Consider the following 24,681-nt stretch of genomic DNA (forward strand, 5'->3'; position numbering starts at 1 on the left):
TGCAACCCCAATCAAAATTGCACCAGCATTCTTCTCGAAGCTACAACAAGCAATCCTAAAAGTTGTATGGACCCACAAAAGACCCCGAATAGCCAAAGGAATTTTGAAGAAGAAGACCAAAGCGGGAGGCATCACAGTCCCAGACTTTAGCCTCTACTACAAAGCTGTAATCGTCATGACTGCATGGTATTGGCACAAAAACAGACACATAGACCAAAGGAATAGAATAGAAACCCCAGAATTAGACCCACAAAAGTATGGCCAACTCATCTTTGACAAAGAATATCCAATGGAAAAAAGAGAGTGTTTTTAACAAATGGTGCTGGAAGAAGTGGACAGCAACATGCAGAAGGTTGAAACGAGACCACTTTCTTACACCATTCACAAGAACAAACTCAAAATGGATAAAGGACCTGAATGTGAGACAGGAAACCATCAAAACCCTGGAGGAGAAAGCAGGAAAAAACCTCTCTGACCTCAGCCACAGCAATTTCTTACTTGACACATCCCCAAAGGCAAGGGAATTAAAAGCAAAAAGGAACTATTGGGACCTCATGAAGATAAAAAGCTTCTGCACTGCCAAGGAAACAACCAACAAAAGTAAAAGGCAACCAATGGAATGGGAATAGAGATTGGCAAATGACATATCGGACAAAGGGCTAGTATCCAAAATCTATAAAGACCTCACCAAACTCCACACCCGAAAAAACAAATAATCCAATGAAGAAATGGGCAGAAAACATGAATAGACACTTCTCTAAAGAAGACATCCAGATGGCCAACAGGCACGTGAAAAGATGCTCAACGTCGCTCCTCATCAGGGAAATACAAATCGAAACCACACTCAGATATCACCTCACGCCAGTCAGAGTGGCCAAAATGAACAAATCAGGAGACTATAGATACTGGCGAGGATGTGGAGAAACGGGAACCCTCTGGCACTGTTGGGGGGAATGCAAACTGGTGTGCCGCTCTGGAAAACAGTGTGGAGTTTCCTCCAAAAATTAAAAATAAAATTACGCTATGACCCAGCAATACCACTGCTAGGAATTTACCCAAGGGATACGAGAGTACTGATGCATAGGGGCACTTGTACCCCAATGTTTAGAGCAGCACTTTCAACAATAGCCAAATTATGGAAAGAGCCTAAATGTCCATCAACTGAGGAATGGCTAAAGCAATTGTGGTTTATATACACAATGGAATACTACGTGACAATAAGAATGAAATATGGCCTTTTGTAGCAACGTGGATGGAAATGGAGAGTGTTATGCTAAGTGAAATAAGTCATAGAGAGAAAGACAGATACCATATGTTTTCACTTTTATGTGGATCCTGAGAAACTTAACAGAAGACCATGGGGGAGGCGAAGGGGAAAAAAAGTTACAGAGAGGGAAGGAGGCAAACCATGTGAGACTCTTAAAAACTGAGAACAAAAAACTGAGGTTTGATGGGGGGTGGCAGGGAGGGGAGAGTGGGTGATGGGTATTGAGGAGAGCACCTCTTGGGATAAGCACTGGGTGTTGTATGGAATCCAGTTTGACAATACATTTCATATTAAAAAAAAGTAATAATAATAATAAAAAGTTCTAGGCTCTAGGCTCCGAGCTGTCAGCAGAGAGCCCGACTCGGAGCTCGAACTCACAAACCATGAGATCATGACCTGAGCCGAATGGGACGCTCAACAGACTGAGCCACCCAGGCGCCCCTCCTTTTTTTTTTGAATTAGGATGAACAAGAGGATCCACGTCACCATAGGTAGAGGAGGGCATGAGGTCACACATGCACCTCAAGGAAACAGGCCTCCACGCACACCATGTGTTGTGTAAATAAGGCTTGTGATAAGGCTCGTGCTCCTCCTTGGGTCGAGATTTTAGAATTATAATGAGGTAAAGGTATCATCAATCACTCTAGAGGTCACTCCATGGTCCATCTGAGCACGTGTGAGTCAGGATGACACTCAAACTGTCCCCGGGGGATCTGGGCAGGCTGAAGATTTGGTCAAGACAGTCACTATTGTTTGAGGGATGCTATTGCTTTCCACTTGCCAGAGTTAAGAGAGACACTGGTAAGAGGATTTGCTTAAGGAAAACTGTGGGACGAAGGTGGGTGACTATAAGCTGGTGGCCAGTAAAGGTCACATCTTGGGGTCTAGCAAGTGACAATACTAACATAAATTGTATTTTTGTTTATTTCAATTTCCAATAGCTTATTTTTAGCATATAGACACATTACTGAATTTTAACATGCTGTCCTTGATCTGGAACCAAATTAAACTCACATATTAGTTTTAGGAGGAATGATGCGAAACGCTGGGATTTTCTATGTTGGCAATTAATGTCCTTTGCAACTGGCTGTCGTTCCTTTTTGCATTCCAATCTGTATCCCTTTTTTATTTCTTGCATATCGAACCGAAATGGCCTCCCTTGGGATGGTCAAGAGGGGTGACGAGTCCAGATATCTTTGCTTCGTTACTGGAGTTAAGGGAAACCACTCAATCTTTCGCTGCTCACTATATTACTAACTGGAGGGTTTGTTTCTTTCTAATGTCATTGTCATATTGAGGAAAATCTCATTCCTGCTTTACTTACTCCTAGTTTACTGAGACGATTTATGATAAAATGATGGCGACTTTGGGGTCCTTTACCTGCATCTACTAAGGCTATCATGTGGTTTTCCTTCCTCAGCCTATCATTCAGGTAAATCACCCCAATTCATTAATCTTGCACATGTGGAATAAACCCCACTCCATCATGATGTATAATCTTCTCAGTAAATTGCTCCATGCAATTCAATGTGCAACTATTTGTTAGGAATTTTTGCTTGTTTTGTGCACATGAGCTGTGGATTCTTGGCTATCTGGTTTCACTATCCAAGTAACACTGGCCTCACAGAAAAAGTTGGAACGTTTTCAATTTTCTTCTGTCTCCTGGAACACGTTTTTTTTCCTTTTTAAATGTGACTCTTTATTCAGTAAATATTTACCAGAATTCACCAGAGAACCCATCTGGGGTTCTGTCTGGAATGTTTTAACTACAAATTGAATAACTCATTTTGGATATACAACAAGTTCAAGTTATCAGATTCTTCTTAAGTGTGTTTTGAAAGATCAATTTTTTCCAGAAATCAATGTCTTTTAGGTTTTAGAATTCATTGGCAAAAAATTCTTCATCGTGTTCCCTTATAATCATCAGTAAATCCTTCAATGTCTGTAATAATGCTGCTCATTCATGCTTCAAATTGGTCATTTAGGCCTATTCTTGATCGGTCCAGCTGGAGGTTTATCACTGGATCTTGTCGGCCTTTTCAAAACTCACGGTTATATTTGTTTTGTTATTTCTTTTATCTCCAACATCACTGATTTCTGCTCTTCATTTTGTGATCTCCACCTTTATTTCATTTGGGTTTTATTTCGTTTCGTTATTCGACTTTCTCAAGGCAGAAGTTGTGATTCTTGATTGGAAAAGTTGTTGCCATGTAAGCATTTTCCCTGTAAACACTGATCGATCTGCCTCCACATATTTTGATCGCTTGGTGATTTGCTTTCATCCAGTTCAAACTATGCAAAATTTATCCTTTAAAACAAACAACAGCAAAAACATTTTTTTTTTATTTTCTTCATGACTTTCTCTGAGGCAATGAAGAATTTATTCCAACAGAGTAAACTAAAGATTTTCAAATGGAGCTTCACCTGGCCACCTCACTTTTAAACTTCTTGCCTACACAACAATGAAAAAAATAAATGTATGTTGTTCAAAGACACCCAGGTTGTGGTAGTTGTCATGGCAGCCCAAGGGATCACTACAACACCCTGTAACCAGCACCCAGATTGTTACACCCCATATTATCAGCACCTGAGATGCACCTTAGGCATGGTTTCTTTCCAAGCATAACGTTGCACCATGGTAAAGACTAGTCATTTCCCATTACTATTCGTTTAAGGAATAATCCATATGGCAGGAAATTTTGTCCTCATTTCTAATTGCATAGGTTAGACTTACCTGGTGTAGAACTGAATAACTGAATTCAAATTAAAATTCAAATTTAAATAACTGAAACGTTATAGGAGGAGCGATTTTGTGTCTGGGCTTTTTTCTTGCTCAAACTTAAGTTTGTGATATTAATCCACAAAGACAAGGACAGAATGAAAAGAAATACCATAAACAGATGTTCAGAGATACAAATAACAGGACATCGTAAATTGAAGTGAATCAAATAAACATTTTTTTTAATTGCTGAAGATTTTATTGGCGAAACCAAACAGACTGATAACACGTTGCAGTGGTAACCAAGGGAGGAAGCAGGAATTCTTGAATGCTGCTGACTGCAAATAGAGATGTAGAGCATCTATTGTAATATTCAACGTCTATGCAAATTTCATGTGGACACATTTTGACATAGAAATGACACTGCTAGACATTTACCCTATGTATATGCTCTATGGCAAGTAATACAGTATTAAGTGCTTTCATTCACACAATTCTAAAATCCTGGAAAAAACCGAAACATCCATTGGAAATAAAATATTTAGCAGTGTGACATTTGCAGAAATTTATACAAAGTAATGCAGCTACCTATGTACTGATATGGAACACACGCGTGGTACATTTTCAACAGAAACATAAAGGATCGTTACTGTCGTTTGTGGCACATAACATTTTGTTTAGCAGACGGCCTGTCTATACTTGTACTTTACTAGAATACCTCTGGAATACTATATAAACCAGTTACATGTGTGCCTCTGAGGTGGCAAATAGGGGAATAGAGTACAAGATGGGTTGAGAGGATGTGTTCATCGTTTAGGACCTCTTACACTGTGAACATTGCAAATGTATTCACTACCTATTTAAACCCAGATCTTTTAGTTATATTTTAAATGTAAAGTCTTACACTCAAACTTTTTTCACATTTTCTGATGCAATGGTTCTTGAAATTTCAAAAAAAAAATAAACTTCATTTTTGGATGGATGATTTTACTGTTTCTAAAACTTACTCTTTTATCCATGCTGAGGGATGTGTGAAAGATCATAATCCTTCATACGCCATGCGTAGTTGACTAATTTGAGTGAATACCCTGTGTTTTTCCTTACAGCTGTTAAAGAATGAAAATAGTGAACATTTGATCACAGCGCTTCTTTAATTATCAGGGCCAGAGAACTCCTTTTCACAAATGTAATGGAAGCTTTTACTACAATCAGCACTATAAATAGCTGATGGTCTCAGGTGTCCACATTTCACATGAGAAAAACTCTGTCGGAAACTCCTGCACCAGAAAATAAATTCATTTTAGAAAGACATTCTCAGGCAAAATTTATCACAAATAGAAAACCTATGTGCAGTTATTTCAATGGCCTTACAAATGTTGAGAGGGTCATATAGCGTTAAGATTAGGAAGCGTAATTGTATCTACACCTAATGAAATGTTGCCAATGGACCATTGGAACTAGTGAAGAAGTACAAAGGGTAGTGTAGACTGGGAGATCTAGGGAGTTATACATATAGACTTGAAATATGTTCCTAAGACTCCTGACACGTCTGGGAAGTGATCAAATAAAGAATGTGTATGAAGTGATACACTGCAATTACATATAAACATATTTCTAAGTGTCTATAATTCAGATTGATGTGCCCAGAGCAAGCATCTCCACTGCTAGCCTCACTTTGAGCAAAAAAGGTGCTGATTTGCATTTAAAATAGAGTGCACTTTTTCTCCACTGAGCCTAATGTCTTCCACACCAAACAGAGCATTAGACTTCGGTGATATTGGGCAATGAGAATGAGGTACCTGGATTTTAAATGTGAAGGCTGGGCTACACTGTCCAGATAAAAACATTTCTTAGTTTTAATTTTCACCCAAATCTTCAGGAATCTGATGGGAAGTAACCATTTCAAGAAATAAAATGGCGGTGTCCCCAACTTTTTACATTCAGCTGTTGTTTCAGTAGAACTTTTTGTAGGGGGTTCCATTGCCCTCGCTGCCCCTTCATGGGTTTCCTTCTGTCTCTTGAAGCATTTTTCTCAGTGATGTTTTCTGGTTATCCTCGTGTCCCCTTATCTTAACATGACCTCAAACATGAGGGTGTCTGAGGGCTCAGCCCTTACATTCCCGAGAATCAACCCAGCCTCGCACTTGTCACACTGTCTATTCACTGCTGCACACAACATTTGCATCCCAGGCACAGACCTCTCACCTGATCTCCATGATCATCTATCACCAGGCCCATGCAACACCCCGTACATACTTAATTACTTAACAGTTTTACTACCATTGTATCTAAAACTGAATTCCAAATATGCCCTATTAACGTTAACGGGAACGTCATTCTTACCACTCTTGGACCAAGACCTTGACACCATCCCTGGTTTGTCAGTCTCACAACACATCTTTGGAACAAGTATAGAATCTGGCCACATGGCCATTTCAGCTCAACAGACTGTCCAGAGTGCGTCTCCAAAGCAGGAGCCAGCTTTTGTCCCTCCTCCGCTTAAAACCCTCTAGTAGCTTCTCATGACTCTCAGGAACCAATCCAAGGTCTTACATTTTTCTGATCCCCACATGCTCTCACCATCATTCCCTCTCTGACCTACTTCTCTCCCACCTCGTTCCCCTTGCTCCAGCATCCCAGGCCCTCTTGCTATTTCCTCAGGAATGCTAAGGACACTCCTACCTCTGAGTCTTGACCACAATTGTTGTTACTGCTGGGATGCATTTGTTTCAGCTAACCCACATCCCAAGCTCATTCAAGATGCTGTGCGAACTTCATTTCTCAAGGAGTCTGTCCTGACCACTCCACTGAAAGCAGTGAAATCTCTCCCTCCTTCCTTCATACACAAAAGGCACTTTGCACTGTAGCAAAAAGTGAGAGATTTCACATCACTCCATAGCATATATCACCCCCTAATGTGCCATGTAATTCACTTGGCACGTTGAGATTGTCGTTGCTCATCACCAAGAGCTCCATCAAGCCTGAATTGGAATGTAGTATCCACAACGGCAGAACTGTAGCATGTTTAATTCACCACTATAGCTCAGTGGCTAGAAGGGTGCCTGGCACATTGTGGGCCATCGATAAACAGCCTGTTAAGTAGCCCATGTTTCTCATACTGTCCCCCATGCTAGCTAGATTTAGTTACAACGGATCACTTTTCTTCATTTTCTAAACTCATTTCGTAGACATCAACTGACAAACCTATGCGATTTATTAATGAAACATGGCTAGCAGAAATTCCTGTGGACATGTGTTAGACAATAACATGTATGATATTAAACACCACATTAGAACTGTAAGATTACTGAATGACTCCTTTGGAAAAAGCTCTTTGTTGTTGTTGTTCTCGAATGATACCAAGCAAACAGGACAAATTTCACATACAGAGGAGGCGGCGTTAGCCACTTTTCTCTCCTTATTATCTTTTTACCATTCCCTGCAACCATATCTGTGGACGTGCTTGTACCATAGGACATACAAGATACAAAAGCAAAATGCCATTTCACTGCGTTTGGAAGTACTTTCCATTAAAGAACATGGAATAAATCATGCTCTTTGGGTCTCTTGAGGTCTCAGATTTGCACTCAGTTGCCTATCTAAGAAATGAAATCAAATGGAACGAAAGATATTCCCTAAGTCCTCAAGGATCTGTTCCTCTTCTTCACCAATAATCTACCAATCCGTTACTGAGCAGGAAAGGAAGCAAGGCCATGAAATGAATACTTACAGCTGCTGAGATACGGGTGAGCCATCCAGCCATTTCCAGTGATTCCCGCTTTCTTGAACTCTACTTAATCCAATCCAATGATTGTATTTTATTTTTGATTGAATAAGGACCTGTGACAAAATTGGAATTATTAGTATTATTCATAGCGTCAGTGAAAACATCTTACCCACAGAGGACTCATAAATAAAACACTGAGCACTTTTATCTTCAAACACTTTTATGATAAATGGAACAGGCAGTCTCATTTCTCCATGGGGTAGAGAAGACACAGGAATGGAAATGCTTTAGTGAAGGACTCACTCAAGTCTTTGTGACTGGATCCAAGATATCAGCAAAGGGAAAAAAACAAATCTCTGTATATGATAAAGTAGAGAGATAAATGTGATTGCACTAAATCAGGAACCTCTCCTCTTCATAAGACGCCTTACAGCATGTGAAAAGACAAGCCTCAAGTCTGGAGATATATGCAATAATTTACAGAACAAATACGTATTTCTAGAAACACACAAGGAAAAAAAAATTATCCAATAAGAAAAAAAAATGGACAACAAGTGAGAACATATTTCAAATATGGGGAGTATAGCCAAGAAATAGAGAGAGAGAGATGCCAAGCTCACTAGAGATCAGGAAAATTCAAATCAAAGCCACCAGGATATATTTTACTAGTATTGAATTGGCAGAAATTAAAAATAACAGCACCAACTTTGTGGGATGGTAGATATCAAATCCATCTTTCAAAATGTTGCTAAAATCATATTGAAATGTAATTTTAAATTATCACATGAAAATGGACCTTTAGGAACCTTGTCCCCAATGATTTCACTCCTACGATGATTTGTGGTCAAGAGAAGTGAGGACACACAAGAGAGTTTTGCACTGAGACATGTCTAAGAATGATTCATGAAGGACTGTTCCTAACCACAAAAGGTGGAAACAACCCAAACTTCCATCTTGTAGAGATTCTTAGCCACACTGGGGAATATTATACAGCAGTGAAAATGAAGAGACTATAGCTACAAGCGGTAAAACTCTGCATCCCATTAATTTGCTCTACACACCTCAGGAAATAAAACTTCCTTGAGAATTTTCCTTCTGTATGCAGTGGATATCATACAGTCTGTGTTAACAGCGTGGGCACTGAATAATGCATGCAGTGTCTACAATATCTCTACCATAAAAATTCTGTAAGTTCTTTGTAATCATTATTCCAATTGGCATATTGAATGGAAAGTAACTAATGTCCTTTGCTAGAAGCAATGTAATTGAACCTCTCTCAGCCTCTCTCTCTCTCTCTAACACAAAGGCACCCAAAAACACACACATGCATCAATATTTCTTCACAGTAATTACATTGTATCAGAAATTTGAGGAGTGTATAGTTAGTGACTAAGGAAAACGAATGGGAATTATAGAATTGCGACCAAAATAGATGTTATCATTTCTAAGTCTCCGAATAAACACTGATGTTCAATGTCCCTTGATTCTTTCACTCACATAATTTTGCTAGATGCTAGGGGTATGCATAGGTATCAAACCCAATTTCAGTTTGCAGTATCAATGGACTTAAGGCCCACTGTCATTACACTCCTGGGCTTGGTAAAGCAGCAAAACATGGCAAATCCTAAACCATCAGTGTAAAAGTAATGCTGTTCTGTAACAAAGTCGATCTCCAGTTCGGAGAGTGTACCAGCAGCCCAGTTCAGATACTGACAGCCAAGCTCTCATCAAATGTGGTGCTAGACTATGAAACTCAGATTTTGCTCTAAACAATGGCAAAAGGCTCAGGAAATTTCAAAGGCTCTAGATAGTTCCTGGAGAAACAGGGATAACAAGTATAAGAAGTTTCATTGAAACTCTGAAGTCCAGAAACTTCAATGGCAGGACTGAAACTGAAGAAAACTGAATAGGAAATGACAGGGGAAATACGGATTAAAAATAAACTTAATTTGTGAAAGAAGAAAACTCCAACCATTTGGAAGTTGACTGATAACCGCTGAGGTTGAAATTAATCAAAGTATGTATAAGCGGTCCTGGATTTTTAAAATTTGTTTGACCCAATGTGCTAATGTGTACTACAGAATCCATTCTACTGACTTTATATTCCCAAACATTAAAAGTAATGTCAAATGTGATCTAGATTTTCTCTTCTAAACAAGAGATGCTTTCTCTGTTATTCTGGATTATAAGCAAAAGAAAAAAAATCATTTTCAAAGAATCATTCCAGGGTGCCTGTGTGGCTCCATTGCTTAAATGCCTGACTTTGGCTCAGGTCATGATCTCACATATGTGAGTTCGAGCTCCACGTCGGGCTCTGTGCTGACAGGTAAGAGCCTGGAGCCTGCTTCAGATTCTGTGTCTTCCTCTCTCTCTGCCCCTATCTCACTCGCACCCTACTCTCTCTGTGTCTCTTACAAAGTGAATAAATGTTAAAAAAAAATAATCTTTTTTAAAAAAATTCATTCTAGCTACATTCAACCTCTTCATTTTTCAACCTCTTTTCCCATGGCCATGAAGGGAGAGACTGATCTTCCCTTTGAAGTTTAATCCCTCCCATATACTGAGGAAGGAACAACACAACTCAGCACAATGAGAAAGTATCTCTTTAGAATGCTCATACCCTTGAAGCAATTGTTTTTTGCCCTGTATTAGCCCTGAGAAGCTGAATGCTGACCGGTTTGAAGCATACTAAGTGTTAAGATGCAATATATACACTACTAAAGACTGAAAATCATTCCATGGCATGCCCAGAATGGCTGTTTTTCTTGATTTAAATCAATGGTTCTTCTCGGTCACTGTTACACCTATGTCTCTTCCACAGAGAAATCTGCGCCAGTTAACAAAGTGCTTCAAAACAACATGACAAATAATATTGGAGGAAAGTCGAGACAATTATCTGAACTCCAGACATGCTTTGCATACTCAAAGCGTTTACATCAGGTTTAAGGAAGTAGACATACTTGCTCCTCTTTAGTATCAATCTTCAGGAGACTAGACTGCAGATCTTGGCATGACACCATGCTCCTCTCCCAAGTTTTCTCCTCTTTTGAAAAGTGGTAACAGCTTTTTCCATGGCAGTACCATTTTCCTTGAAATGTGTCATCGTCTTCATTCCATCCTCATGGATTGGAAAACAAACATTGTTAAAATGCTGACACTACCCAAAGCAATCTACACATTCGATGCAATTTCTATCAAAATAACACCAGCATTCTTCACAGAGCTAGAACAAACCCAAAATTTGTACGGAACCACAAAAGACACTGAATAGCCAAAGGAATGTTAAAAAAGTAAACCAAAGCTGGACACATCACAATCCTGGATCAAGCTGTTTTACAAAGCTGTTTTCATCAAAACAGTATGGTACTGGCACAAAAGTAGACACACAGATTAACGGAACAGAACGGAGAACCCAGAAAGGAACCCACAAATGTGTGGCCAGCTAACCGTTGACCAAGCAGGAAACAATATCCAATGGAAAGAAGACAGTCTCTTCAGCAAATGGTGTTGGGAAAACTGGACAGAAACATGTAGAAGAATGAACCTGGACCACATTCTTATGCCATACACAAAAACAACTCAAATGGATGAAAGACCTAAATGTCAAAACCATCAAAATCCTAGAGTAGAAAACAGGCAACAACCTCTTTGACCTCATCCACAGGAACTTCTTTCTTACATGAAGACAAATCTTCAGGGGCAAGGGAAACAAAAGCAAAAAGGAACTATTGGGACCTCATCAAGATAAAAAGCTTCTGCACCGCAAAGGAAACAATCAGCAAAACTAAAAGGCAATGGACGGAATGGAAGAAAATATTTGCAAATGACATATCAGATAAAGGATTAGTATCCAAAATCTATAAAGAACTTATGGAACTCAACACTCAGAAGGCAAATAATCCAGTGAAGAAAGGGACAAAAGACATGAACAGACACTTTTCCAAAGGAGACATCCAGATGGCCTACAGACACGTGAAAAGATGCTCCACATCACTCATCATCAGGGACATAAATCAAAACCACAATGAGATACCACTTCACACCTGCCAGAATGGCTAAAATGAACAATTTGGGCAAGAACAGATGTTGGCAAGGATGTGGAAAAAAGGGAACATTTTTGCACTGCTGGTGGAAATGCAAGCTGGTGCAGTCACTCTGGAAAACAGCATGGCTGTTTCTCGAAAAATGAAACATACAGCTACCCTATAATTAGAAACAATAATGGCACTGCTAGGCATTTGGCCAAAGGACACACAAATGCTAATTTGAAGTGTCACTTGCACCCCAATGTTTTGCACCAGTATCAATAATAGCTAAATCATGGAAAAATCCGAAATGGCCATCACCGATGAATGGGTAAACACGGTATATTCTACAATGGAATATCACTCAGCCATCAAAAGGAATGAAGTCTTGCATTTGCAACAATGTGGGTGCAAGTAGAGTGTATCGTGCTAAGCAAAATCAGTCAGTCAGAGAAAGAGAAATATAAGATTTCACTCATATGTGGAATTTAAGAAACAATATAGATAAACATAGGGGAAGATAAGGAAAAATAAGCTAAAAACATAAAGGGAGGCAAACCATAAGAGGCAAACCAGAAGAGACTCTTTAATACAGAGAACAAACTGAGGATTGCTGGAGGGCTGTTGAGTGAGGGGAGGGCCAAATGGGTGATGGGCATTAAGGAAGGCATTATTGGGATGAGCACTAGGTGTTCTATGTAAATGAATTCCTAAATTCTACCACTGAATGAATTACCAGATTATATGTTAACCAGCTGGGATTTAATTTTTTTTTAAAGTAATGTGTCATGATCTTTGTCTTGAAAATAAAAGCCACATGATCCTCAACCACAAGACCACTTAGAGACCTATGCTTTCTTTATGTATACATATATGTATATATATATATATGTATATCTTGTTTACATCAGACTGAATGACTAAAAAATAGGTGGTTTTCCTGTGTCCCAAAAGTCTCATTGAGAACAGCTTTGGGGCCAAATTGTGGAGCCAGTGACTGACAGACATCAGACCATTGTTAAGATGATACTGAGAAATCTTGACTTCCCAAGTACAGATATACTGCTCCAATAGGAAGCAGTTCTCCCTTCCGGAGAAATCCACCTAAGTGAATATAAGAGGATGGTATTAATTCCAAGAGATCTAGACTGGGGAAAATTCATCCACAAGCAGAAATTAATCAAGTCAACATGACTTTGTGAAAGTCAAGAGTTCAATTAGCTAGAAGAAAGAAAATGGATTTAATTTTAAACAGTTAGCAAAATTAAAGGACTTGACAAAATACAATGTAAAGTTTTAAAATGATATATTAAAATGGAACAGAATGAGATAATTCCATGGAGGAAACAACTGTAAACTATCAGTATAATCCTTCAGGACATACCTGTAGTGGGTAGTAAAATTAAGTGATCTTCAACTTCTGCTAAGGAAGCATTCTTGTCTTCTGGTGCTTTCATATCTTGCCTGATTTCTCCAGACCACCCGTGAGAAACTTCAATTCATTTTATAAAAATAAGGTCTTGAACGCTTGCAATAGACATTTTCTTATAATCACTTACTCTAATTCTAAACGGCACAGTGAGTGGCGCTGACTAAGTGAAAGTACGATCAGAGAAAATGCCAGGTTAAAATATGTCGAAGTGTCAGAAAATAAAACAGATTTTTAAATAAAATGACAACTTGCTATACATTATTTTGGAAGTACATGAGAGAGGAATAAATTTTTATAAAACAGAAATGTAAACAGGAAATGAAATATACTTTTAGTTTCTATGTCACCTACTCTTCAAATAATGATTACAAAGTTAGTGAAATTAGTAGCCAGTATTTTATGTAGCATGTAGTATTTGCACAGGAAGCTAAACACCAGGGATTTGACTCTTCTCTAGTACAAGCTTATAATTAATTCACTGAATATACATAGAGGAAGAGCACACATGGCGACTTCTAATATGCAAAAAGTAAGTGAAAAATCTCTGAGCAAATTGGCAGTATCTTCTCCAAACTCACAAATGAAAAAGTGTAAAATCACGCAGTATATGGCTCTTTAAGTGTACAAACACGAAAAGAAAGGTCCCTTAAGGGTTTGTTAGACAGTTAAGAATCGTCATTTCCAACTCTCTACCACGCATCATTGAACCAAACGCAACGTCTACTTGCAAAACTCCAACATCAATTGCACAGTCTCCTGATGTACTCCATTGCAATAAATATAACCTCGGTTCAACTAAGTCATCCATTCCAGTCTTCATATACTGATTCTGAATTGAAAAGACACCTCAAGGGGCCCCGGGATGGCTCAGGTGGTTAAGCCTCTGACCTGGGCTCAAGTCATGATCTCACATTTCATGACTTCGGCCCCATGTCTGGCTCACTGTTGATGGCACAGAGGCCACTTTGGATCCTCTGTTCCCATCTCCCTGTGTCCATCCCCACCTCTCCTGTGCTCTCTTTATCTCTTTCTCTCAACCATAAATAAAAACCATTTAAAAAACCACCCACATTAAGACCTCCTGTACCTAAATACTACCATTTCTTGGCACCAATCAATTCCCTTGTCCTTTCCTTTTTGTCCATCCAAGGACACGTAGGACTGAACTAATTTTGGCAGGACCTCCAAGACGCTTGCAGCATAGTCTTTATGCACATCTAAAAACTTCACTGGGGCTCTTGGCTAACTCACTGCATTGAGCAAGCCACTCTTGATCTCAGGGTCGTGAGGTCAGGCCCAAGTTGGGTGGGGAGCCTCCTTGAAAATTTTTCAAAAAAAAATTTTTTTTAATATATAAAATAGCCAATTATGGAGCACACTTCTCATTCACCATCTCATGTTTTGGATCCCCTCCTGCTTGTTTAACTAAGCATCATTGCTTGCCACTGTTGACTCATCTTCTACCTACTTCTAAATGTTGATTTACCCTGAGATCCCCCGCCTCACCCTTGTTCTTCTAGCATAGTCTACTCTCCCTGGTTTCACAAGGTAGAGCGTGGTATAGCTTCTGCTTTCCTCTGCTATCTTTTCCCAGACTTGTACATTAATCGGTGAATCCACAATTCATGTCTCTAATCTAGGCATCTCTTGATCGCCAGACTTTTAATACTACCCTGTATATGCTGATGATCTGTGTCTTCCGCCAAAGCTCATTCTAACAGACACAGACCAATCTCATTCTTTCTGGTCATCTCCACTGATATGTCAAAAGCACCTCACTCTTCACCATTATTCGCACGCACGCACCCACACAGTCACACACACGCACATACACACACACACACACACACACACACACACCCCAAATCACAGCCTTCTGTTCTTGTTATTTTCTATAACATTTAATGGAATATATTTGCCAAGATGTATAAACTTCATGTCAAATGGTATCACTGTTTCACTTGTTTCCCTCACACACTCAATAAAATGTACATCTTAGAGTTGCGGCAAGATGGCGGCTTAGGAGGACGCTGGGCTCACCGCACGTCCTGCTGATCACTTAGATTCCATCTACACCTGCCTAAATAACCCAGAAAACCGCCAGAGGATTAGCAGAACAGAGTCGCCGGAGCCAAACGCAGACGAGAGGCCCACGGAAGAGGGTAGGAAGGGCGGCGAGGCGGTGCGCGCTCCACGGACTGGCGGGAGGGAGCCGGGGCGGAGGGGCGGCTCGCCGGCCAAGCAGAGCCCCCGAGTCGGGCTTGCAAAAGCGGAGGGGCCGGGCGGACTGTGTTCCGACAGCAAGCGCGACTTAGCGTCTGGGAGGTCAGAAATTAACAGCTCTGCTCGGAAAGCGGGAAGGCTGGAGGACAAAGGGAGGGAGAGCTGCTGAGCCCCCTGACAACAGAGCTCAGTTTGGTGGGGAACAAAGGCGCTCGCCAGCGCCATTTCCCCCGCCCATCCCCCAGCCGAAATCCCAAAGGGAACCGGTTCCTGCCAGGGAACTTGCTCGCTCCGCGCAAACACCCAACTCTGCGCTTCTGCGGAGCCAAACCTCCGGCAGCGGATCTGACTCCCTCCCGCTGCCACAGGGCCCCTCCTGAAGTGGATCACCTAAGGAGAAGCGATCTAAGCCTGCCCCTCCTGCCCCCGAGCACCTTGCCTACCCACCCCAGCTAATACGCCAGATCCCCAGCATCACAAGCCTGGCACGGTGCAAGTAGCCCAGACGAGCCACACCACCCCACAGTGAATCCCGCCCCTAGGAGAGGGGAAGAGAAGGCACACACCAGTCTGACTGTGGCCCCAGCGGTGGGCTGGGGGCAGACATCAGGTCTGACTGCGGCCCCGCCCACCAACTCCAGTTATACACCACAGCACAGGGGAAGTGCCCTGCAGGTCCTCACCACGCCAGGGACTATCCAAAATGACCAAGCGGAAGAACTCCCCTCAGAAGAATCTCCAGGAAATAACAACAGCTAATGAGCTGATCAAAAAGGATTTAAATAATATAACAGAAAGTGAATTTAGAATAATAGTCATAAAATTAATCGCTGGGCTTGAAAACAGTATACAGGACAGCAGAGAATCTCTTGCTACAGAGATCAAGGGACTAAGGAACAGTCACGAGGAGCTGAAAAACGCTTTAAACGAAATGCATAACAAAATGGAAACCACCACAGCTCGGCTTGAAGAGGCAGAGGAGAGAATAGGTGAACTAGAAGATAAAGTTATGGAAAAAGAGGAAGCTGAGAAAAAGAGAGATAAAAAAATCCAGGAGTATGAGGGGAAAATTAGAGAATTAAGTGATACACTAAAAAGAAATAATATACGCATAATTGGTATCCCAGAGGAGGAAGAGAGAGGGAAAGGTGCTGAAGGGGTACTTGAAGAAATCATAGCTGAGAACTTCCCTGAACTGGGGAAGGAAAAAGGCATTGAAATCCAAGAGGCACAGAGAACTCCCTTCAGACGTAACTTGAATCGATCTTCTGCACGACATATCATAGTGAAACTGGCAAAATACAAGGATAAAGAGAAAATTCTGAAAGCAGCAAGGGGTAAACGTGCCCTCACATATAAAGGGAGACCTATAAGACTCGTGACTGATCTCTCTTTTGAAACTTGGCAGGCCAGAAAGAATTGGCAAGAGATTTTCAGGGTGCTAGACAGAAAAAATATGCAGCCAAGAATCCTTTATCCAGCAAGTCTGTCATTTAGAATAGAAGGAGAGATAAAGGTCTTCCCAAACAAACAAAAACTGAAGGAATTTGTCACCACTAAACCAGCCCTACAAGAGATCCTAAGGGGGACCCTGTGAGACAAAGTCCCAGAGACATCACTATAAGCATAAAACATACAGACATCACAATGACTCTAAACCCGTATCTTTCTATAATAACACTGAATGTAAATGGATTAAATGCGCCAACCAAAAGACATAGGGTATCAGAATGGATAAAAAAACAAGACCCATCTATTTGCTGTCTACAAGAGACTCATTTTAGACCTGAGGACACCTTTAGATTGAGAGTGAGGGGATGGAGAACTATTTATCATGCGACTGGAAGCCAAAAGAAAGCTGGAGTAGCCATACTTATATCAGACAAACTAGACTTTAAATTAAAGGCTGTAACAAGAGATGAAGAAGGACATTATATAATAGTTACAGGGTCTATCCATCAGGAAGAGCTAACAATTATAAATGTCTATGCACCGAATACCGGAGCCCCCAAATATATAAAACAATTACTCATAAACATAAGCAACCTTATTGATAAGAATGTGGTAATTGCAGGGGACTTTAATACACCACTTACAGAAATGGATAGATCAACTAGACACACGGTCAATAAAGAAACAAGGGCCCTGAATGAGACATTGGATGAGATGGACTTGACAGATATATTTAGAACTCTGCATCCCAAAGCAACAGAATATACTTTCTTCTCGAGTGCACATGGAACATTCTCCAAGATAGATCATATACTGGGTCACAAAACAGCCCTTCATAAGTTTACAAGAATTGAAATTATACCATGCTTACTTTCAGACCACAATGCCATGAAGCTTGAAATCAACCACAGGAAAAAGTCTGGAAAACCTCCAAAAGCATGGAGGTTAAAGAACACCCTACTAACGAATGAGTGGGTCAACCAGGCAATTAGAGAAGAAATTAAAAAATATATGGAAACAAACGAAAATGAAAATACAACAATCCAAACGCTTTGGGACACAGCAAAGGCAGTCCTGAGAGGAAAATACATTGCAATCCAGGCCTATCTCAAGAAACAAGAAAAATCCCAAATACAAAATCTAACAGCACACCTAAAGGAACTAGAAGCAGAACAGCAAAGGCAGCCTAAGCCCAGCAGAAGAAGAGAAATAATAAAGATCAGAGCAGAAATAAACAATATAGAAACTAAAAAAACTGTAGAGCAGATCAACGAAACCAAGAGTTGGTTTTTTGAAAAAATAAACAAAATTGACAAACCTCTAGCCAGGCTTCTCAAAAAGAAAAGGGAGATGACCCAAATAGATAAAATCATGAATGAAAATGGAACTATTACAACCAATCCCTCAGAGATACAAACAATTATCAGGGAATACTATGAAAACTTATATGCCAACAAATTGGACAACCTGGAAGAAATGGACGAATTCCTGAACACCCACACGCTTCCAAAACTCAATCAGGAGGAAATAGAAAGCTTGAACAGACCCATAACCAGCGAAGAAATTGAATCGGTTATCAAAAATCTCCCAACAAATAAGAGTCCAGGACCAGATGGCTTCCCAGGGGAGTTCTACCAGACGTTTAAAGCAGAGATAATACCTATCCTTCTCAAGCTATTCCAAGAAATAGAAAGGGAAGGAAAACTTCCAGACTCATTCTATGAAGCCAGTATTACTTTGATTCCTAAACCAGACAGAGACCCAGTAAAAAAAGAGAACTACAGGCCAATATCCCTGATGAATATGGATGCAAAAATTCTCAATAAGATACTAGCAAATCGAATTCAACGGCATATAAAAAGAATGATTCACCATGATCAAGTGGGATTCATTCCTGGGATGCAGGGCTGGTTCAACATTCGCAAATCAATCAACGTGATACATCACATTAACAAAAAAAGAGAGAAGAACCATATGATCCTGTCAATCGATGCAGAAAAGGCCTTCGACAAAATCCAGCACCCTTTCTTAATAAAAACCCTTGAGAAAGTCGGGATAGAAGGAACATACTTAAAGATCATAAAAGCCATTTATGAAAAGCCCACAGCTAACATCATCCTCAACGGGGAAAAACTGAAAGCTTTTTCCCTGAGATCAGGAACACGACAAGGATGCCCACTCTCACCGCTGCTGTTTAACATAGTGCTGGAAGTTCTAGCATCAGCAATCAGACAACAAAAGGAAATCAAAGGCATCAAAATTGGCCAAGATGAAGTCAAGCTTTCGCTTTTTGCAGATGACATGATATTATACATGGAAAATCCGATAGACTCCACCAAAAGTCTGCTAGAACTGATACAGGAATTCAGCAAAGTTGCAGGCTACAAAATCAATGTACAGAAATCAGTTGCATTCTTATACACTAACAATGAAGCAACAGAAAGACAAATAAAGAAACTGATCCCATTCACAATTGCACCAAGAAGCATAAAATACCTAGGAATAAATCTAACCAAAGATGTAAAGGATCTGTATGCTGAAAACTATAGAAAGCTTCTGAAGGAAATTGAAGAAGATTTAAAGAAATGGAAAGACATTCCCTGCTCATGGATTGGAAAAATAAATATTGTCAAAATGTCAATACTACCCAAAGCTATCTACACATTCAATGCAATCCCAATCAAAATTGCACCAGCATTCTTCTCGAAACTAGAACAAGCAATCCTAAAATTCATATGGAACCACAAAAGGCCCCGAATAGCCAAAGGAATTTTGAAGAAGAAGACCAAAGCAGGAGGCATCACAATCCCAGACTTTAGCCTCTACTACAAAGCTGTCATCATCAAGACAGCATGGTATTGGCACCAAAACAGACACATAGACCAATGGAATAGAATAGAAACCCCAGAACTAGACCCACAAACGTATGGCCAACTCATCTTTGACAAAGCAGGAAAGAACATCCAATGGAAAAAAGACAGCCTCTTTAACAAATGGTGCTGGGAGAACTGGACAGCAACATGCAGAAGGTTGAAACTAGACCACTTTCTCACACCATTCACAAAAATAAACTCAAAATGGATAAAGGACCTAAATGTGAGACAGGAAACCATCAAAACCTTAGAGGAGAAAGCAGGAAAAGACCTCTCTGACCTCAGCCGTAGCAATCTCTTACTCGACACATCCCCAAAGGCAAGGGAATTAAAAGCAAAAGTGAATTACTGGGACCTTATGAAGATAAAAAGCTTCTGCACAGCAAAGGAAACAACCAACAAAACTAAAAGGCAACCAACGGAATGGGAAAAGATATTTGCAAATGACATATCGGACAAAGGGCTAGTATCCAAAATCTATAAAGAGCTCACCAAACTCCACACCCGAAAAACAAATAACCCAGTGAAGAAATGGGCAGAAAACATGAATAGACACTTCTCTAAAGAAGACATCCGGATGGCCAACAGACACATGAAAAGATGTTCAGCATCGCTCCTTATCAGGGAAATACAAATCAAAACCACACTCAGGTATCACCTCACGCCAGTCAGAGTGGCCAAAATGAACAAATCAGGAGACTATAGATGCTGGAGAGGATGTGGAGAAACGGGAACCCTCTTGCACTGTTGGTGGGAATGCAAAGTGGTGCAGCCGCTCTGGAAAGCAGTGTGGAGGTTCCTCAGAAAATTAAAAATAGACCTACCCTATGACCCAGCAATAGCACTGCTAGGAATTTATCCAAGGGATACAGGAGCACTGATGCATAGGGCCACTTGTACCCCAATGTTCATAGCAGCACTCTCAACAATAGCCAAATTATGGAAAGAGCCTAAATGTCCATCAACTGATGAATGGATAAAGAAATTGTGGTTTATATACACAATGGAATATTACATGGCAATGAGAAAAAATGAAATATGGCCTTTTGTAGCAACGTGGATGGAACTGGAGAGTGTGATGCTAAGTGAAATAAGCCATACAGAGAAAGACAGATACCATATGGTCTCACTCTTATGTGGATCCTGAGAAACTTAACAGGAACCCATGGGGGAGGGGAAGGAAAAAAAAAAAAAAGAGGTTAGAGTGGGAGACAGCCAAAGCATAAGAGACTGTTAAAAACTGAGAACAAACTGAGGGTTGATGGGGGGTGGGAGGGAGGAGAGGGTGGGTGATGGGTATTGAGGAGGGCACCTTTTGGGATGAGCACTGGGTGTTGTATGGAAACCAATTTGTCAATAAATTTCAGAAAAAAAAAAAAAAAATTAAAAAAAAAAAAAAATAAATAAAAATAAAATAAAATGTACATCTTAGCAATTCTACATTTTAAATATTTCTCAAGTGTGGTCCCTAACCTTTCATTACTTCTTTCATAGCACTAATTCAGTTATTCTAACTAACCCTTAATCCTGAAACATCCTCCTATTTTGTCCTTCCATGCACTTTCCAGTCGATTCAGATTGACCTTTCCCAAATCTCAATCTGCTCATGGGACATGAGTCATGTTGTTCCCTCACAGAAAATCTTCCAAGTTTCTTTTGTTTTGAGAACAAATCTAATATATCTTAACATGAGATTAATATTATACAGCTTCCGGACAAATAAAAGAAGTAGCTAGAAATGGGGTTGACGGTCAACCCCATTTCTAGCTACTTCTTTTATTTGTCCGGAAGCTGTAATTCCCTGGGACATCAATATGTTCTCTGGTTCATGTTGTTTTCTGCCTGGATGAGACTTCTCTACCCTGAGTCTCCTGTTTAAACTCCACCTATCCTTTACCTCATATCAATTATTATCTCCTACAGGAAAGCTTTCTTGACCTCAGCATAGAATATGCCATCCACCTGATACCTTCACGCCAGTATCCCAGCACTAAAAATATTTCATTTTAAAACTGCTTCTTATAAAAAAAAGTCCCCTTTTAACTGAGCTTATAAAGAGCTGACTTTTTAAAATCCCTGTTTCTTGCACCAGAGAAGATACTCAAAATTGTTGCTCACAGAATGAAACAAAGAATAATAACCATCAGGAAACTGATATTAAAAACAAGTGTTGCATACAAATTTGACATGGAATATATAAAAACTGATAGAGAAAACTAATCAGCTTTTTATTCCTCTATATTTTAAGCAGTGTTGTAGTACAATAAGGAATATAAAATTCCAATTAAGATTTGCCAATTCTCTGTTCGCGTGGAAAAGCTCCCCCTCACAAAATATAAGGAGGAAAATATATATAATATATGTAGGCCTCAAAGTACAAAATTTTGTGCCAATACAGCTATGACATACACTAGTTTGCGTGGTAAAAGGTTAAATGATAGCAAAATAATAAAATCACATCGCCAATATTATCATCAACAGCATCATGATTACTACCATTTCTATAGGACTCCATAGTTTCTAAAGTTTCCATAGAGTCAGTAGCTACAGCATTTCCTTTATCAATCTGGCTCATTGTTCTTGTGAAATGTGTGTGCCTGATACTCACCCATATATCCTAAGCCTGTGATTGCCAGCAGGAGGAATAAACATAGAAATCCCAGGGTTACTGCAACGATATGCCATGGAAACCCTGTCCAAAATCAGAGAGCAAAATATATAATAAGCATTGAGCACAGCAAAGCCCTCGGAATTACAACAAAATGGAACCTCATTCTGGAATTTAAAATGAATAGCGCTATTTACGGTGGTCACAAATCTCATTGCTTATTACATTTAAATACACCCATTGACATATTGAGCACCAGACAGAGAGTATCAAATATGTACAGACACCATTATCAGGATTTCACTATTTTTTACTTGACATCGTAGTGTTTTCAGATATCAGGAACACAAACTAAAAACCTTTACCTCTCCTTTTAAACATTGGACGTCTTTTGTCCTGTTGTCTTGAATGGGCTGATTTCAGCTCTGTGTATATTACTCTCTCCTCGCTCATTTCTGAGGGCTGCAGTCAAACAACAAGGCTTGATTCCTACGCATAATTCCATAGGCATAAAAATGACAGTATTCATCATGAAGTAACAGGGACAGCTAATGAATTAAAGTAAACGTTTATCTGCGAACATTAAGAAAAACTTTATTTTAGGTTTTCTTTGTACTACCTTTTAACAGATGGTTAATAATGGTCCACTATGCTTACAAGCTTGTTACATTAAGCTTTTGCTGTTTTTAAAATAATTGAATCCATTGCCAATTTTTAAAAAGGATGTATTCCAGCCTCATCTAAAAATCTACATTTATATCATCATTTGAAAATTCATGTTTCACCACTTAGTGTCTGGGTTATGCCCAAATGGCAAATATATTGACACCAAATAGACTAAGCCCCTGCTTAGTAAGGACACACACACACCAAATGGACAAAAACCGTGTCTGCCACATTGCTTATGTCAGAGTCTCCTCATTCATTCACATTATCCCTTGAACTTCATAATCGGTGGTTCTTGATTCCTTTTTACAGTGGAAGGAAAATGCAGAGACCATGAGATTCAAGGAAAGGGGGGTTAGGACTACATTAAATGAGGGAGGCATAACTTGTCCTTCTAACAACAGTGCTGCACAGTGATGCTCTAATTTCTAGATGCAGAAAACTGAGGCTCTGGGAGCATAAACAGTATTCTCAAGGTCAGAAGGCTAGTAAATGGTACTCTTGAGTTAAAATAAATATATATAAGTAAATACATATACAATATATTAAATGTAGACTAGATCAAATATAGATATAAGTATAATAACATATTATACATTATATGTAACTATACAATAAATATATATTTAGTTCAAGTATCTATATTACATGGAACTTATTTATATGTACCCAAAATATGATCCTTCACCTACCCTTTGCTTATATAAATCATGCTTTCTAAAAAATACCTAATAATCTCTTCCTCCTAGAAAAATATTTATATACATAGGGATTACAAGTGAGAAAGCATTTTTTCCCAAAAGAATATTTTGATACATGTATAAACAACCAGATAACTGTTCTTCCTCAATAGATCTGACTCTTGGGTTTTGAAAATATCTTAATATTTCCCCATTTAATTCCTTTCAATTGTCAGTGAACCTGCGCAATCACCAAATAATGATAAAATGTATAAACATATTGTCATTAGTTTTTCAGAAAAAGATTCTCTCTACCAAAGTGGCAAATTATAAGGGAATTCTTGTCATAAGGTCGTTTTCCAAGCTAACATATTTTTGTTTCATTGTATTTTAATTAAATATCTGTATAATAAAATAACAAGAAAATAAATTTATAGAAACCTGGGTTTATTTTGATAGAAAAGTAATCATACTGTCAAAGCATTAAACTTTTTTATGACACTTAATGAAGAAGAGGGACTTGCCAATCAGTTTAGGAGATAAGAGGAAAAAACCCCACAGATTTATATTGTCTAAAAAAGGATTAAACATTCTTTAAAACATCTAAGGATTAAAAAAATCATATCAGCATAGGAAATATTTTGACCCAACACATTCTCATCCACTCGTTTTCTCACTTGCAGAATAAAGTTAACGCTCGATATGGATTAACACGGATCCAGGAGTCAGTTCTTGGGACAACAATGCAAAGCCCTCCCAACTTTGTCCACAGCTTTCCCATAGCAAATGCTACTTTATCCCTCTCTGCTGGACAATGTGGCAGCACAGGCACGGGTCACCCAACCTCGCTGGCTGCAATACCTCATCGTACCTGGGATTTCACAGCCGGAAAAGAGCTTGGTGAGGATCACAGCTACGACGATGTGCTGGCTCTGCGGGCCTTTCGCCTCTGCTTTGACTCCACAAGGTACTAGTTGACGTGCCTGACTGACTCTCAGAGAGACCGTGT

At 39.5% G+C, this 24,681-nt stretch overlaps 1 protein-coding gene across 1 annotated transcript; it reads right to left on the reverse strand.

Annotated features, from left to right (window-relative positions):
* Nucleotides 1-4,430: 4,430 nt before the first annotated feature.
* On the reverse strand, nt 4,431-24,655 carry LOC125169515 (C-type lectin domain family 7 member A-like). Its single transcript, XM_047864916.1, has 7 exons — nt 24,544-24,655; nt 22,692-22,815; nt 22,327-22,410; nt 13,123-13,230; nt 10,674-10,831; nt 7,717-7,826; nt 4,431-5,263 (listed from the first exon to the last, which is right to left on the reverse strand). The coding sequence occupies exons 2-7, from the start codon at nt 22,777-22,779 to the stop codon at nt 5,137-5,139; spliced, it is 675 nt and encodes a 224-aa protein (XP_047720872.1). The 5' UTR covers nt 22,780-22,815; nt 24,544-24,655; the 3' UTR covers nt 4,431-5,136.
* Nucleotides 24,656-24,681: the final 26 nt, after the last annotated feature.

The sequence above is a fragment of the Prionailurus viverrinus genome, chromosome B4, assembly GCF_022837055.1.
Source record: "Prionailurus viverrinus isolate Anna chromosome B4, UM_Priviv_1.0, whole genome shotgun sequence".
NCBI lineage: Eukaryota > Metazoa > Chordata > Mammalia > Carnivora > Felidae > Prionailurus > Prionailurus viverrinus.

Coding starts and splice junctions, on each gene's coding strand:
- LOC125169515 (XM_047864916.1), bottom strand. CDS start 22,779: ATGAGCGAGGAGAGAGTAATATACACAGAGCTGAAATCAGCCCATTCA. Junction 13,231..22,326: donor CACAGGCTTAGGATATATGG/GTGAGTATCAGG, acceptor AATGAATTGAAG/TTTCTCACGGGTGGTCTGGA. Junction 7,827..10,673: donor TTGATACTAAAGAGGAGCAA/GTATGTCTACTT, acceptor ATTTTGTCACAG/GTCCTTATTCAATCAAAAAT.